The 16,236-nt window shown below is 32.9% G+C and overlaps 2 protein-coding genes across 4 annotated transcripts; one reads left to right on the top strand and one right to left on the bottom strand.

The window, feature by feature from the left end:
- LOC125209502 (GDSL esterase/lipase At1g29670-like) lies at nucleotides 1-2,896 on the top strand. Its single transcript, XM_048109102.1, has 5 exons — nucleotides 1-154; nucleotides 220-344; nucleotides 1,686-1,931; nucleotides 2,344-2,594; nucleotides 2,686-2,896. The coding sequence occupies exons 1-5, from the start codon at nucleotides 1-3 to the stop codon at nucleotides 2,894-2,896; spliced, it is 987 nt and encodes a 328-aa protein (XP_047965059.1).
- A 140-nt stretch (nucleotides 2,897-3,036) lies between these two features.
- On the bottom strand, nucleotides 3,037-7,506 carry LOC125215491 (floral homeotic protein AGAMOUS-like). Of its 3 annotated transcripts, none has more exons than XM_048116917.1 (9): nucleotides 7,364-7,506; nucleotides 6,920-7,155; nucleotides 4,421-4,502; nucleotides 4,168-4,229; nucleotides 3,982-4,081; nucleotides 3,855-3,896; nucleotides 3,587-3,628; nucleotides 3,362-3,510; nucleotides 3,037-3,261 (listed from the first exon to the last, which is right to left on the bottom strand). In XM_048116917.1, exons 2-9 carry the CDS (start codon nucleotides 7,147-7,149, stop codon nucleotides 3,258-3,260), a joined length of 711 nt encoding a protein of 236 aa, XP_047972874.1. In that variant the 5' UTR covers nucleotides 7,150-7,155; nucleotides 7,364-7,506; the 3' UTR covers nucleotides 3,037-3,257. The 3 variants fall into 3 exon arrangements, with proteins under 3 accessions (XP_047972874.1, XP_047972873.1, XP_047972875.1); XM_048116916.1 differs by having other exon boundaries at nucleotides 3,587-3,631; XM_048116918.1 differs by lacking the exon at nucleotides 3,037-3,261 and having other exon boundaries at nucleotides 3,358-3,510.
- Between the last annotated feature and the right edge of the window lie 8,730 nt (nucleotides 7,507-16,236).

Raw genomic sequence — 16,236 nt, forward strand, 5'->3', positions numbered from 1 at the left:
ATGAAACCCAATGTGGGGCAACAAGTTCCTTGTATGTTTAATAACAATGATCTTTTGACATTGGCCAAATGCAACTATTTACCTTACGGAGTTGATTATCCACAAGGGCCGACCGGCCGGTTCTGTAATGGCAAAAATATCCCCGATTTTCTAGGTATGTGTTCGTCACTCACCAACTATATTGTAGTTCTATAAATTACTAGTGTACGTTTTTTCAATTGGAGTTTTTGGGTTTCGAGAAGGCTATTCCGCCATTTGCAACCGCAAATGGAAGCGAGATTCTCAAAGGCGTCAACTATGCATCGGGCGGAGGCGGAATTCTTGACTACACCGGAATATTGCAGGTATGTTGCTTACTCTAACATTGGAGGTCGTGTATGATTTTTAATTCCATGGTTAACAACAAAAAATTACCAACTTTTGGTCAATTCACATTTTTATCATCAACTTTAAATATGACAAACAAATACACCAACTTTGTACTTGTACTACATTTACCAAGATTTATTTTTTTTGAATAAATGATCCTATGTGGCGATTGGGATGTCTACCATCTCACCACACGATTTATAGGATGAACTTATAATGTTGTAAAAATACAAACTTTAAATGTGGTAAAAAAATTCACCTAACTTATGGGTGATTATGTTTGTATCACCTTAAATTACATGAAGTTTGAATGCGGTCAAAAAATACCCCTACTAGCAATATGGTTAAAAAACAGACTCTTTTTAATTGGTGTCACCTTAAAAATACTAAATAATTTAAAATGTCTTCTTGTTTTTTGGAGATCAATATGTACTATAATCACATATTCATGGCAATACCAATAATATCATCCAACTTTAGCCATGAATTTCAATATCTACAAATATTAAAGTGTGTGATTATAGTACATGAACCATCAAATTTTAGCGATGAATTTTAAAATTATTGGATTTCCATGAATACGTGATTATAGTACAGATTGTAGATGTCCAAAAAACAAGAATGATTTTTTTTTAATTGTTTAGTAGTATTTTTTTTTTACCAATTTCAAACTTCATATATGTATATTTTAGGTGCTACAAACAAAATCATCCAAAAGTGAGCTATATTTTTAGACCACATCAAAGTTTGTGTATTTTTTAAAACATTATAAATTCATCCTATAAACTACGTGGAATCGACGGTAAGATGACTTAGATATCTCGGTTACCATATAGGATTAATTTTGCCGGAAAATTTAATCGTGGTAAATTTACAAGAAGTTTTAAGGTGTGTGTACTTTTTTGAACATATTTAAACCTTGATAAAAACCTGAATTGACCAAAAGATGGTGGAGTACTTTTTTGGCTTCTAACCCATTATATATCGATGCAATTGTTTAATTCATATGCATGGCTTCTAACCCATTATATACTTTTGATAAATAAAAATTTCCCTACAAATTTATAAGCTTGCCTCATGGATTGTGTTAATTAATACTCCTACTCATAATTAATTCTTAATCTAAATCAATGTTGTTTTCCCTAAGAATAAATTAGTCGAGAAACTATATATATTCTGAAAATAGAAATATATAAATTAGGATATTTTATGTTTATGTATATTTATCTTTTCATAAAATGGTATATTTAGCATTAATGTTAATGTGATAATTTTTATTCTCATTGCCACAATTTGTTTTTTTTTTTTTGTAATAGGGTGATCGGATAGGTATGAAGAGACAATTACATAATCATGGAGTGACAATTTCGAAAACCAACCGTTTGTTGGGAAATGAAACAAAAGGTAGAGAGCATTTGAAGAAATGCTTGTATGTGGTGAACATGGGCTCCAACGAGTATGTCAACAACTACTTGTTATCACCACTTTACCTAACTAGCCTTTTCCAAACTCCACAACAATTTGCAGAAACAGTCATCAATCACTACTCTCAACAACTTAAGGTTAGTGTGAGGAATGTATTTGATTATGTAATGCAGCCAGAATGACTCGAAATTCACACGGTGCTTGCGAATCGAATTGGGGAATCAAAGTCATAGCCACGCCATGATGCACGATCGATGGATTTCAGCATCAATTGATGCATAATCGTACAAAAATGACTAAACTGGTGTGTAATCACAGAATTAAACCTTCTTGGAAACATAAATAATTTTATTGATAAAAAAATGTATTCCAAAATGATGTCAGATGACTTAAATCCATCACACATCATGGCATTGAGAATTGAGATGGCTTTGATTCCTCAACTTGATTCACAAGCACCGTGAGAATTTTAAGTCAATCAGACACAAAAAAATGTTTAATTCAGCGCCATCGGCATGTAATTATTTTACTAGTGGTTTGTTTTGGCAGAGCTTGTACAACTATGGAGCAAGGAAAATAGCTGTTTATGGGTTGGCTCCACTTGGTTGTATACCAAAAAATTTGTATAAAATTGTAAGCAACGGATCAATTTGCAACAACACCATTAATGAAATCGTGCAGCCCTTCAACAACCGGTTGAAGCCACTCATCGACTCCTTGAATGCCGATCTCCACGGCTCGCATTTTACCATGATCAATTTTACTAGTCTTATTACACAAGGCCACAATTCAGCACTACTTAACTTATTTATAGTATTTTTTTAATTAACTATTATAACAACTAGTACCTAAATTTTTTTACGTGTGACTTATCTTATGCTGTATTTTTGCAGGCATTAAATTTACAAATGCTTCTTGCTGCACGGTATCAAAAATAAGTAACGCTAGAGAAGAAATATGCAGCAATAGAAATGACTATTTTTTTTGGGATAATTATCATCTCACCGAAATCGGAAATCGAGCTGCAGCTGCGAGATCCTACCGTGCGGAGCTGCCCTCCGATGCTTACCCTTTCGACATTCGTAGCCTCGTTCATCAATAATTTCTTTTACTATTTTGTGTTTCCGTAATTTGAAATGATTTTTGTATTGAATGGTCATTGCTTTATTTTATAAAATAAACGATTCGGATATAATTTATTGGTGAGATATGCTGGATGGTAGTAGTAATAAAAACAATACAAACATCAAATATACATTATTAATTAAGTAGTAGTAGTAGTAATTAGTTAAGCATTGTCAAATATTTATAGGTCACAAATACATATATGAACTAAATTTTAAGCCTCAACAAACAAGAATACAACATTAACATAAAGTTAATCAACCAACAATATAAGTATAACAACGAGTTTTTGAATCGATGAAGCTCACTTGCCACGACAGAACAGCCTCCACATAAGGTTAGCTGTTAATTCCACAACAAAAAATAAATATGATAATTTTAGTAATTAATGTTACAATAATTTTAGTAACTAATATTGGTAATGGTAGGAGAGGCTGCTTACACTAATTGCAGAGAAGTCTGGTCTTGCCTATGGTAATCATCGGAGGGTTGGAGATAGTCGAACGGCTGAGATTGAACGAGGCTGTGATACTGATCGGAACTCCCGGGCATCAAGTTCATGTGCTGCTGCCCTCTCTCAGTTTCAGCTATCTATTTTAACAACACACACTCATTAATAATTCATTCAAATTGTGAAAAATTAATGCAGAGAAATAGACAGACATACCTTTGCTCGAAGGTATTGATTGTTTTGATGTAAGTCAATCTCCTGCTGCCAATATAATTTAGTAAATATAATCAGACACAAAAATTGTTCTAATAAATAAGATCAAAACATAGAAAAAATACAATTCACTTCATAATTAAAATGTTACTGATTTATCTACATACTTACCCTTATAGTATGTTTTATATTGTATATAAAATACAATCAAAACATATATATAAAATACTATATGGTGACTTCATAATTAAAATGATACTGACATACTTACCCTCTTTTGCATGTACTCAATTTCAGCAAAGAGAAGCTCATTCTGCAGTAAGCCACAAATAGAATTAAAAATACTACTAAATGAAAGAACTTTAATTGGTTGAAATTATTATTATTAATTCTTGTACCTTCTTGGATCTGATTTTGCCAATTGCTCTCTCCACTTTAGTCTCCAAATTCTTGAGCTCCCTCAAATTCAAAGCACCTAAACACTCACCAACCATGTTCCTGTTCCAAATTAACAGAAACAATATCAATTGAGGCAGTTTTACGAGAAGAAATATATATAAAACACATAAATTGAGAAATGTTACCTATTATTGTTCTGCAAATTACTGATTTGTGCACGGAGCTTTGAAGACTCTTGCTGGTAATACTGAAACAAGCATAGGTGAAAATGGGGGGATAAATAAATCTTACTATCATAATTTTGAAAAAAAATAATAGGAACAAAATGAATCATATCTTATGTAAATTACATTATTACAATATTATCTTAAAATTAGAACAAAAACGTGCTTAAAATCACAGATAATGAACAAATTGACAAAAATAATCAAGTTGTACCTGAGTGTTAGCTTCAGAAATAGAGCCACTACTGGAGGAATCTGAGGATGCTTTCTTGTACCTCTCAATTGTTGCTTTAACGCTGCATTCATTTATTATTCTAATTTTAGTCCTCTTATTATCATAAAAAATTGTTCATGTATTGTAACTACTTTGATGTGTATAAGGCCAATTGTGACTAGGATGGAGAAAAATACCGCAATGTCGGACTTATCGAACTGAAAAATATAAAAAATATTGAATTTTAAGTATAGCGTGCTTTTCGATACGGTACAATATCTTACTAGAAAAACTATTCATGAACGCTTTCCTACTAATGACCTGATAACGTGACATTGAAATTAAATCAAATAACTGTAAAAATTAATTAAAAAAGGAGGAGAATACAGATAACATGTAGTTAAAGCATTGTTAATATATAATGAGATTCATCATATTAAAGAGAAACTTGTGCAAAATAAAAGGCCTAATTTTTGTGGTCGATTCGAAATGAAAAGCATGCTATTCCATCTGTCTCAAGGAAAATGACCCTTTTCTTGGACAATATAGGTTTTTATGCAATTTAATTTTATGTGTTGAGTGGAAATAATAAAATAAGAAATGTGTAATAAAGTAGAGATAAATGTGTTATCATTTTAATAATAAGTTATGTTGATTGAGATAAATAAAAAAAGGAAAGTGGATTATCAATGAGATTGAACTGAGTATTTGAAATCAGGCATATACCCATTCTTATCTGAAAATACGATAGTGTAACTTTTTTTTTTTATCAAATTTAATGTTGTCCATTCAAGACGTCTAATTGACATGATCTAATATAATCAAATTAAATTCAGGTGTTAAAAAAACACCAAAAGCTCCTGAATTTCTTAGTCTCTGCTACCTTAACATCCTCGAGGCAGTGATTGGCTGTCCATGCCAAGCTGGAAAAATGTCGCAGCATGATTGGCCCAAATTTCTAGGTCTCAAACTAGGCAGTAATTCACCCATCTTTTACCACGGTCAATACTATTAACCCATAATCCCTTTCCATTCCCCAACGGTTAATACTATTAACCCTCACCTTTTTCAACCGTCAATTTTGTAAAATCCAAAAAACCTCAGAATCTCAGAACACTCCCATTGGTTGGGCAATGCCCGTACTTCCCTCTGCTCTGAACCCTGACTCTCTCTTTTAAAGAAACTTAAATTTTGAAGAAAGATTAAATTTTTAAGAGAAAATGAAAATTGGTTTCCGGAAATGGAAACTTGTGAGATGCTGCGGAATTAAAGATGCTATAATGAGATGACAAAAAAATGAAGCGAGTTTTCATTGGTTTTGAATTTGCTTTCTCCACTGAATACCTTCTTGTTTTAGCTTTCAAGAACTTTAATGCTTTGTGAAAGCATCAAAATGACTTGACACACACACGCAAATTGGATTTTGAAATCTTCCCAAGAAACACACAACCTTCTGATTCCTGTGTGTATGAGAGATTTAATTTGATAAGATGTGTAATGATGGATTGTTTTGTTGTCAAAAACTCAAGAATTTTGGTGTGTCATTAACATTAAAGAATCGGGATTAATAGACTTGAAACTAAGTGGAAAAGAAAAATGAAAAAAAATTGAATCTTGATTGATGGGCTCTGAGGATTTGGAAGAAACGTAGATCTAAATAAGTTGAAAAAGATCGAATTTTTATTTGGGTTTTGGGATCTGAGATAGGCCAGCCCTAACCCTAATTAGGGCAGCTTTTGGTGTAGTAGTTGATTTCAGAGGTGATATTTGAGAAAATAGTTTGAAATAGAATAGAGATCAGTTCACTTCAATAAACATCAAATAAAACAAAGTAATTAAGGTCTTCAATTTAGGGAAATTTACACCTTTCTTGCATAGCTCTTGATGCTATGCAGACTAATCAGAGCTTAACTTGACTCTACGTGTGTGTTCAAGAGAGAGAGAGAGAGAAAATTTCATTCAAAGAACTTTACTAACACATGAGAGGGAGAGAGGGAGAGAAAGATGAGGAAGATGAGAATGTGGCCATTTTCTTGGTTAGAAAAGCAGGAAGCTGGTGTTTTCTCCCACCATGGACACAAAAAAGAGAGATCTTTGCACTAACCAAAACATGGGCTAATTGGGATCATCACAAAAAGAGGAAACCCACATAAAGCCACAGTGAAAGTTGAAACAAAAACACAAAATTGGGAAAATCAGAAAGCCATCCAAAATCCATAATCTATCTCAAGCAAAAATCTTCACTGTAAAAGGCCTCATGTCCTTCATCTCACAATCCTTTCCTAATTTTCTCACACACTGTCTCAAAACAGACCAATCAACCCACAATTTCATTTCAAACCACAACTATTTAGTACCCTTTTTAGATGTACAAAACTAAAACATCTCAAACAAAACCTTCTTGCCCTAGATCCTCCTATACTAAGATTTTCAAACAAGTTTAGTTTTCTCTCAAGATCCCTTTTTTTATGTTCAATAGATATAAGGATCAATCCATACCTGTTATTGGCATACTCATAGAGTCTCCCTCTGGTTGAGAAAACAATTAGTGCAACCTCAGCATCACAAAGCACAGACAATTCATAGGCCTTCTTGAGCAATCCATTTCTCCTCTTGCAGAAGGTAACCTGCCGATTTGTCGTGTTTTCGATCCGCTTGATCTCGATCTTTCCCCTCCCAATCTTCCTCTCAGCTGACATCTCCCTTGATTGATCACTCTGGAGCTCCATTTCCAGCTGCAAGATTAAAAAAATCAGCATATGAATATATATACATGAACCTTCCTTCTTTATTTTTTTACCCCTTTTTAACATTTTGCTTGAGGCCAAGATCAAGAATAAAGATAAAGATATCAAAGAACTGCATTTCACACAAAAGGGCATATTAAAGATTCAATTTTTCTCAAGCCCATGATATTTATTTTGCAAGAATGGAAATTTGTACCTTAGTGGGGAGGAGTATTGAGAAAAAAAAGGTTGAATTTTTCTGTGTTTTGAGCTTTTGATTCTCTCAAATGTGCAAGAGAGATGCAGAAAATGGTTGTTTCCACTAGCTGTTGTGTGTATTTATAAAACAAGAAAATGACCTTTGTTTTGATGATTAGTCCAGTTTGATGATATTTTGTGGTCAGCTTATACACTCTAGTAGATGGGATAAATAAATGGTTTATTATGATTTATTAATACTTCATCCGTCTATTAAATTAGTCGAATTTTTCATAACACATTACATTAGTAATAAGAGCATGCTCAATGTGCTCTCCACGACTATTCATAGATCCGGAACCCAACCCCATTTTTATCCACATTTTATTCCATACTCTTAACTAAGGCACAACACTCGCAACCATAAGAGCATGCTCATGGATCCTACTATTCTATTAATAATTTTAAAAATTACAATTCCTAAAAATATTTCATTAATAATAAAACTTAATTTAAAAACCTGAAAATGCCATTATACAATTTTCTAAAATATTAAAAATTACATAAATAAAATTCTAAAAATTAATGAGTACATAATTTAAATCTTAAAAATTAAAAGATACTCCATCTGTCCTACAAAAGATGTCACACTTTCCTTTTTAGTTTGTCCCACAAAAGATGTCACATTTCTCTTTTTAAAAAAAGTTCCCTCTCACATGAATATAAAAATTATATTTTCTCTCTCCATTTAACACACAAAACAAAACCTCCTAAAATCCCGTGCCGTCCCACAAGTGTGACATCCTTTGTGGGACGGAGGGAGTACATAATTGAAAATCATAGTAAAAAAATAAAAAATTACTCTTGTGGCTGCTGCAGTGGCGACATGTTCAAACGAGACATGAGAAGTGCAATTGTTTGTTGATGTGTCGCTCGTTCTGACGGCGACATACATGAAGTGTCGGCCGTTGTAGCGACGGACAACATTCCCAATAAAACAACTATGGAAGTTTGGGGGGTCGCTTGGTTTGGCCCGTCTCGTCCCATTCCTCTCGCTTGGTTTGGTCCGTTTCATCTCCTTCTCTAGACATACTTGAATTGAGAAAAATGAGTTATAGATAGTTTGGTTCGATGTAAAAAATCAATGATGAATGAGGGTATTTATGGAGTATATGATTTGGATGAATTGCAGATAAAAAATTAAGAAAAAAAACTGAAGTAATGGTCATAAAACGACTATATTTTGGGAAGTGAAAATTATTTTTAACTTTTTCTGATTTTTTTTATGAATTTTTAAACAAAATTAATTAAACTAATAAAAACGACGCCTACTGGGGGGGTCACGCGCAGCCCAAGGTGAGCATACGCCTTGCCATGAGTTCAAAGGCGAGCATGCGCCCTGCCTGCCATTGGGCAATCTCTGACGTAGGTTTTACTATTCACTAGTACTTTTTTTTTCTCATACTTTATAAATTTTGTAAGAAATACATGTCTTCCCTTAAAGTCTCTATTTTTAGGGTACGGAGTATGTAACTCGACCATGTGGGTACATAGTACTCCCTCCGTCCCTTGCGTTTCTATTCACCACAAGATTTTTGAAAAATTGTTCAAGTGAGCAAAGTAGAATGGAAAAAGGTAAAGAGATAAAGAGAGAATAAAGTAGTAAGAGATAGTAAAGTAAGAGAGAAGAAATGTGATGTTCGTTCTTATATGGTGATCTTGTTGTTCGCTTTTGATTGGGTTGAAACTTGTTTTGCTCACCGCCATTTGTGGTTTGAGCATTTTTCTAATAAAAAAAAAAGAGAGAAAAGAAGAGAAGAATCCAAAAATGTAAAAGACTTGGTACAATTTAAAAAGAAATACGACTTGACTCTACGTACGACTTGACTCAACTACGTAGAGACAAAGGGAGTATTATATATGTGTACAAGTTACGTGTATTGATGGATCACGATTTGCGACCACATTAATGGAAGAGATTAAGTGGGAGAAGTTGTAAATGTGTCATCTTATACGAAATTAGAAATTGTAAAGGGACTTGTGTCAGTGGATACTTCAATTTCATGGACCACGTTATAGGAAGAGATTTACATTCTTAATTAGTTACTAATTCAAAGTAAAATTATCTCTAGTTAGTCGAATTGTTTATTACATTTGGTAAGTTTTGCTTTTTTCGCATATGGTCTTAGATTTAATGTTTTATTAATAGGCTAATTTGGGTGATGAATGAATCCCTCTTAAGCTTGCTATTATGCTATTGCTATACGTATATGTGTTTAAATTTATGACCATGTCACTAGTTTATTTTCTTAGGTATCGAAATTGGATTCAAGTTATATTCCCCTTTTGTTGGATATTTTAGTGTAATTGGGTTAACATGATTGATCAGTATTATCATAATGATACATCAAATAAGTATGGAAGTGCGGAGTGCACGCTTATTTGAATTCATTATGATGGGCGGGGTCCGGGGGCAGCGCCCCCGGGTAGCGGGGTCCAAGGGGCAGAGCCCCTGGCTGGGGTCAAGCTTGGAAATTTTTTATTTCCAACGAAGTTGCTGTGTAAGAAATTCATCCGAAAATGTAATTTCTGAAAGTCAAAGGACTAATTTGCAATTTCGGAAACCTTTTGAAAATTAGTTATTTTCGGTTTTTTTCCTCCAACAGATGCACTGGTTCATCTTCTTCAAAATCTGATCGATTCTTTTGGTTCTATATACTTCTCGAACATCAACATATAGAAGCTCTGATTTCTCTGAATTGTATCCGATCAAATATTTTGGTAGAACCACCGAAATTGATTTGATCTGAAAGTGATTTATCACGACTTTCAGATTATCCGTTTTTGTTCAATATTCAAAATCTCCCTAACACCTTTTAGGATATTTGAGCTCGTATTGCGTTTGTACCTTCAAAATTCGAGTCCAATTGTAATCAATTGAATCTAAAGCAAATAGTTGGGTAAGATTTTCTCAACAGATTAGGTATTTAGATGCGATTTGCGACCTATACTAGCACTTTTTAACCCTAACTTTTCGGTTTGGTGTTGACTTATTTAAAAATCTTAAAGTAATTCACATTGTTTTATTCTCCGCCACTTATACATAATTTGATATCATTTGTTGTTTTCTAATGACAATATAGTGTACTTGTTAGATATTCATGTCATGTTAAAACCAATGGACGAGAGAAGACGTGATATATGAGATTTATACGGTGATTTCATCATTCTCTTTATATTGATAGTATATAATATTGTAATAATTATTTTTATTTCATTTATCAATACTCTCTTTCAAATCTTTTAAGATGAACTTTAGAAAAGTTGGACTAGACATCTATCAAATTGACCCAAATTTAAAGCCTAGATATATTGATGGATCAGTTAAATTTAGTCTAAAGTCGAAGACCTACTCTGATACCATGATGGATATTCTTCCTAAAATCAAGATAGAATCGGAAGAGTGACATGAGACTAGCATAGTAGTTGCACTTCTCTCTTCACACTGATGTAAGATAATAACAATAACATTTAAGGTTGTGGTGCACTACATTCGTCCGACCTTACATTTATTTTTGGCACAAAGATTAATAAATGATTGTTTGAAGGTTAAGTGGAGATAGAATAAAGTAGGGAGAGAATAAACTATGAAAAAGAGAGAAAAAGTGAAATAGGAGAGTGAATAAAGTCTTTTTGCCAAATTAATGAAACAACTCAATTACATTAATTGAGACGATAAAAAAAGAATATGACTTAACTACTGTGGAATAGAGGTTATGACCCGTATGTGTTTTATATATTAAATGTCTTGTTTGAATGCATCATAATAAATATTTATCCTATTTACAGCAAAGAGTCGATAAAATTATACAAATATACATAATGATGTCAATATAATTTATCACAAAATCAAAGTTTCTAGCCGAATAATTTGTGAAAATAAGAGGGTTGAATGTACCCACTCACTCCAGATTCATTTTCACTCAGCACGTATTTTAAGAAATTAATTTTTACTTGATTTTGTAAAGATTTACATCGAGAAATTAAGTGGAACGTGAGAGCCAATTCTAATGGATTGTGAATATAAAAATTAGTGGAAGGTGAGATTTTGCATATCAAAAAAAGAAAATAGTAAATGGTTCTTTAAATTGTGGACAATTAAAATGACAAAATAGCTCTTTAAATGGTGGACGGAGTGAATAGCATTTTTAACTTAATTTCCAAACTTCAATACATTCCACTAAAATTTTAATTATAAGGTTTTGATCTTTGTGGGATCGGCTCTTTGGTTTTTTCTTCATACGTTTAATAAGAAATATAAGGCATGAAAATTTTTAAAAAAAATTTGGTTACCACGTACACATAAAAAACTTAATTAATTGCAACTTTAACGAAAAATACATAGTGAAACTCGAAACCATTGACTGAACTAATCAATAAAATATAACTAAATAATTAAAGAATGAAAAAACACAACCTAGAACATAGGCCACCACATTATTAATTGTGCGCTATTGACGTGATATGTGAAGTTATACATATCACATCACTCAGTGTCTAGATTTTCTAATACCCATACTTTCATGTTTTTTATTTATTTATTTGTTTTTTCTCCCTCTTTCACGTCAAGATTTGATTAATCAAGGAGAAGGAGAAAACCTATAATCGTTTCTCTTGAAGTTGTCTTGCTAAAATGAGATCACAAGTGCCTTGGTAGGTATGTCAAATTCTTCTATGAAAACTCATTGCTCGATTAAAACATTGCAATTTTCATAAACCAATTCAACCAAAAATAAAAGTATTATTACTGGAAATTGAAGGTGGTAGTTTGTGAATTTACACATTGCATTTATAGTTAATGGTTCAAGAATTCAAGGATTAATTAATGTGTTACCTACATGGAGGGTTGATGCAAGCACTTAAATTGTGATATTATGGTAATTAAGTAGTACTAACATAACTCACTAAATAAAAACACTTTATGATGTAGGGTTTTTATTTTACATTTTCTTTTTTCTTTAAAAACCTAACTTGATTATATAAAATTATACTCGACTTGAATCGACTATGTGATTGATTGAGATGCCAAACTGTTTGTAAAAAGTGGGCATAGGGTTCATGTGATACGTCTACTTTTGCCGGAGCATCTATTAGAAAGGGTTGGTCATTTTGCCTTCTATTTTCAAAACCAATATTAATGGGCAAGAATCGAACACTTTGCCATAAGCAATTTTGCTTTTCAAGAAATATTATGTGTGATATTAGTCCAGCAATTTACACGTGCATCTATTGTTTAGTTTAGTTTAATTTTGTGTTCTATACTTTGGTTGAGATTAGATTTGTAGCCAACTATAACTTATAAGTTATATATATATATATATATATATATATATATATATATATATATATATATAGGGATGTATGTAATCAAATGCAAATCTATATATTGTACGAACTTCAAATTATGATTTGGACCGTTATATTTCAAGATTTGATGTCAACAAATGACAAATAACATTAACAGAAAATGTCAACATAACGTTAATTGAGATTAAATTAATTTGCATCTTCATTTCTGGATCTAATGGCCCAGATTAGTAGTCGGATTATCTTCTAAATTTAGTTTGCATCCTAATGCGACCCTCTATATGGATGTGTGAAGTTTTAGAATGCTATGCATCGTGTGAAAGGTACAAAGCTAGCCCTTCTTTTTCAGTTAATTTTCTTTTGACATTTCTTTAAATAAATCGGTCGTATGTTTGTTTGTGTGAAATGATTGGTTGTGCTAAATCAATAAACTTGAGGAATCTGAAGATATCAAGGAACTTCACATGGTCATAACAAGAAAATCTTCTAGGTATCTAGAATTAATGTTATGGTTATGGGAACCACTATACTTTAGTGATAAAATGCAAACTTGTACAAACTTAAAACTCCTCAACACAGCTTCAACACAGTTTCAATGCAATATCAACACAGTGTAAAATTTCAAGATTTTAATGTCAACACAGTATCAACACAATATCAACACAACATCCTGTTGATGCTTTTTTGTGATCTATTGACATTTTTCAATGATCTAGATCATAATTTTGAGTTTGTACAATATTTAGAGTTTTCATTTGATCACATCTCATACTTTGACATGTATATGCATGTGATCTAATATGCATGTATTAACTAAATTGACTTCATTTTTTTTTATAGTTCTATCTCATATTGCACAATTTGATTCGTCACTATACGTATAATTTTAAAAGTGTAACTCATGATAGTGATGATACTCTAGTCTAATCACCAAGCTAACTTTGATGTACAAGACAACCCGACTAACTGTTTATTGAGTAACACCTAAACACATGTTAGAAAGAGAAGAGGAACCTTGTCAAAGTGGAAATGAAAACAAAAATTATCACTAATGCTACTGGATCTGTGTGGAGCTGTGAACATTACAAGTTTGCAACTAACAATGATATGAGATGCGAAGTAATTATCTTATGACGTACTTAAATGTCAATTTTATATGCTCATATAAATGGGAGATAGGAAACAAATTTCAACGTGCTATCCATTACAAAAAAGTTAGTTCAATCATTTTTTATATATAAATCGGTTGGTCAATAGACTTCATGGATAATACTCTCTCCGTCTCACAGTAATTGAGTCATATCTATTTAGATTGTTCCATTATAGTGAGTCATTTCTTCTTTTTGGCAAAAAACAACTCATCATTCTCTCTTACTTGGTCTCTATCTTATTTTATTCTTGTAGGGGTACTTAAGTTTCTTTCCACTTAACTCATTTAACACACTTAACTCATTTAATACAATTTCTTTAATCACGTGCTCAAAAGAAATGTCTCTGCTACATAGTAGGGAAGAAGATAATATAAGATAAGTCTTATTTCAACGTAATATATAGTCTACAAATAACTACACTAGGGAACCTTATGCGACAACTCAACCTAGAAAATGTTATCAATATACCTGTTAGTAATACAATACAAAGAAAAAAGCTAGGAGGAAGTACACTAAAATCGAAACACAACACTAAATTACAAATGAAACTAAATAATAAACCATAGTATAGCCGAGTGGAGGAAGACTCTATTCGCAAAACGGGATATGCCCCAATAAGGCTTTCGCACCAGATTTGTCGTTACCAAAGATAAAATGGTTTAGCCTCGAATCTAGCAACACCGCTGACAAACGAACTCCAACAAACTAGAAGATGATTGTGCTTTGTGAAGGCATAGAATGCCTCTCTATTTATACATCAATACAGATTTAGCTTTTTTTTTTTTATAATAAAAAGGCTCAATCGAAAAAACAGTGAGCAAACAAACAAAACACAACTCAGTCCAAAGTACCAGAAGTCTAAAGCCAAATACAGAGTTAGCTATGCTATCATCTCTCTATTTATATAAACAAGGCAACTATAGGAGGATCAATACAGAGTTAACTCTGTCATCGTTGCTATAGTGTAATGGTCGGACGTTATGAGCATATAAAAGAATTACGTTGGTCTAAGACTATTAAGAAATACCAATTGCCAAGATCCAAGTTAACGACGCCCTACACATGGCATGTAACAGCCCGGATTTCTAGGGTATAATAAATACGGCGATTGCTACCAAGGCGGACTTAAAAGCAATAAGAACATAGGCTAGGGTTTCATTTAAAGAGATTTGACCAAGGTATTAAACGAACTATGAAAGCAATAAGTCAACGATTTAACCAAAAATCAATGAAGAATAAATAACATAAACAATGATCAAAAGTCAAGGGTTTGACATAAATTCAACAAAAGCACAATATGTCTCGATCTTCTAATTCAAAAGGAATAAGTTCAAAACAACCAGATGATACTAATAAGTTTCAAAAATTCAGCGGAAGCAATCAAGAGAAAGTGAAGCTATGTATGAAGACACAACTACACTCGAAGTTTAAAATATCCATCTTATTTTATTAATGTGCTCAACACCCGCCACCGCTCGTCGCCGTTCAACCTGCACATAAGGAAAACACATGCATGGCTGAGTATTTTGAAATACCCAGTGAACTCGTTGCCAAAACATTTTAATAGTTATGTCACCCTTACCATAGTGAACTCGAGTTTTTACAGTTATCAAAATAAATATCATCGAGTATCACAAAAATATTTTCATAGACTGGTCAGTCAAACAACTCCCCGATTCCTAATAAATTTCCACAATCACAACATTACCATGGTGCGACGAAAGTGTGGCCACACTTTTCGCCCACGAGACCGGCCGACTAGCAAGGACGGCTCCCGATCCCACCGTGTACACTAGCCTGGTAGGGTTTGCGGCCCTACTCAGACCCGAATTCGTTTATACATATCCATAGCCCTATAGCCCAATGGAGCGAACTCACAAACTAGGCATCAGGCGCACAACATCATCAAAACAATCACATGCATGACATAACAGTTTAAACCGCCCTTATCTCTTCACTTTCATAAATTTGCAACATAAAATAGTTTAAGAATAAACCCACCTTGACTGCTTAGATTTCAAGTATGTTTCTCTCTTTTGTTATCCTGCTTCGCAACCGAGGTTTCACCTTTTAATCACATACGCACATATCATGTATCAGTTTCAACATCAACTCCTAAATCATGCATGTCCCAACGCTTCCCCTTTTTCCCACCGATCCGGTTTATATTTATCATTCAAAACCAAGACACGCTCATCATATAAATTTATACACTCAACAATCTTAGATCTATCATCAACTTATGTCACACATGAGTGTTATTCACACGTCACATATACACACGCGCACACACGCACACATACACACACACACGCACACACACGCACATGCACCGACTAATCGGTTAGATGAAGAAGATTAATATATAGGTACC

This window comes from Salvia hispanica, chromosome 3, assembly GCF_023119035.1.
Source record: "Salvia hispanica cultivar TCC Black 2014 chromosome 3, UniMelb_Shisp_WGS_1.0, whole genome shotgun sequence".
Taxonomy (NCBI): Eukaryota; Viridiplantae; Streptophyta; class Magnoliopsida; order Lamiales; family Lamiaceae; genus Salvia; species Salvia hispanica.

Bases quoted from the DNA above. Each gene is read 5' to 3' on its own strand.
- LOC125209502 (XM_048109102.1), top strand. From the start codon at position 1: ATGAAACCCAATGTGGGGCAACAAGTTCCTTGTATGTTTAATAACAAT. The intron at 1,932-2,343 runs GTTAGTGTGAGG...TTGTTTTGGCAG, and splicing joins ACTACTCTCAACAACTTAAG to AGCTTGTACAACTATGGAGC. The intron at 2,595-2,685 runs TAACTTATTTAT...CTGTATTTTTGC, and splicing joins GGCCACAATTCAGCACTACT to AGGCATTAAATTTACAAATG.
- LOC125215491 (XM_048116916.1), bottom strand. From the start codon at position 7,149: ATGGAGCTCCAGAGTGATCAATCAAGGGAGATGTCAGCTGAGAGGAAG. The intron at 4,082-4,167 runs GTAACATTTCTC...AATTTGGAACAG, and splicing joins AATTTGCAGAACAATAATAG to GAACATGGTTGGTGAGTGTT. The intron at 3,511-3,586 runs GTATGTCTGTCT...TTGTTAAAATAG, and splicing joins ATCAATACCTTCGAGCAAAG to ATAGCTGAAACTGAGAGAGG.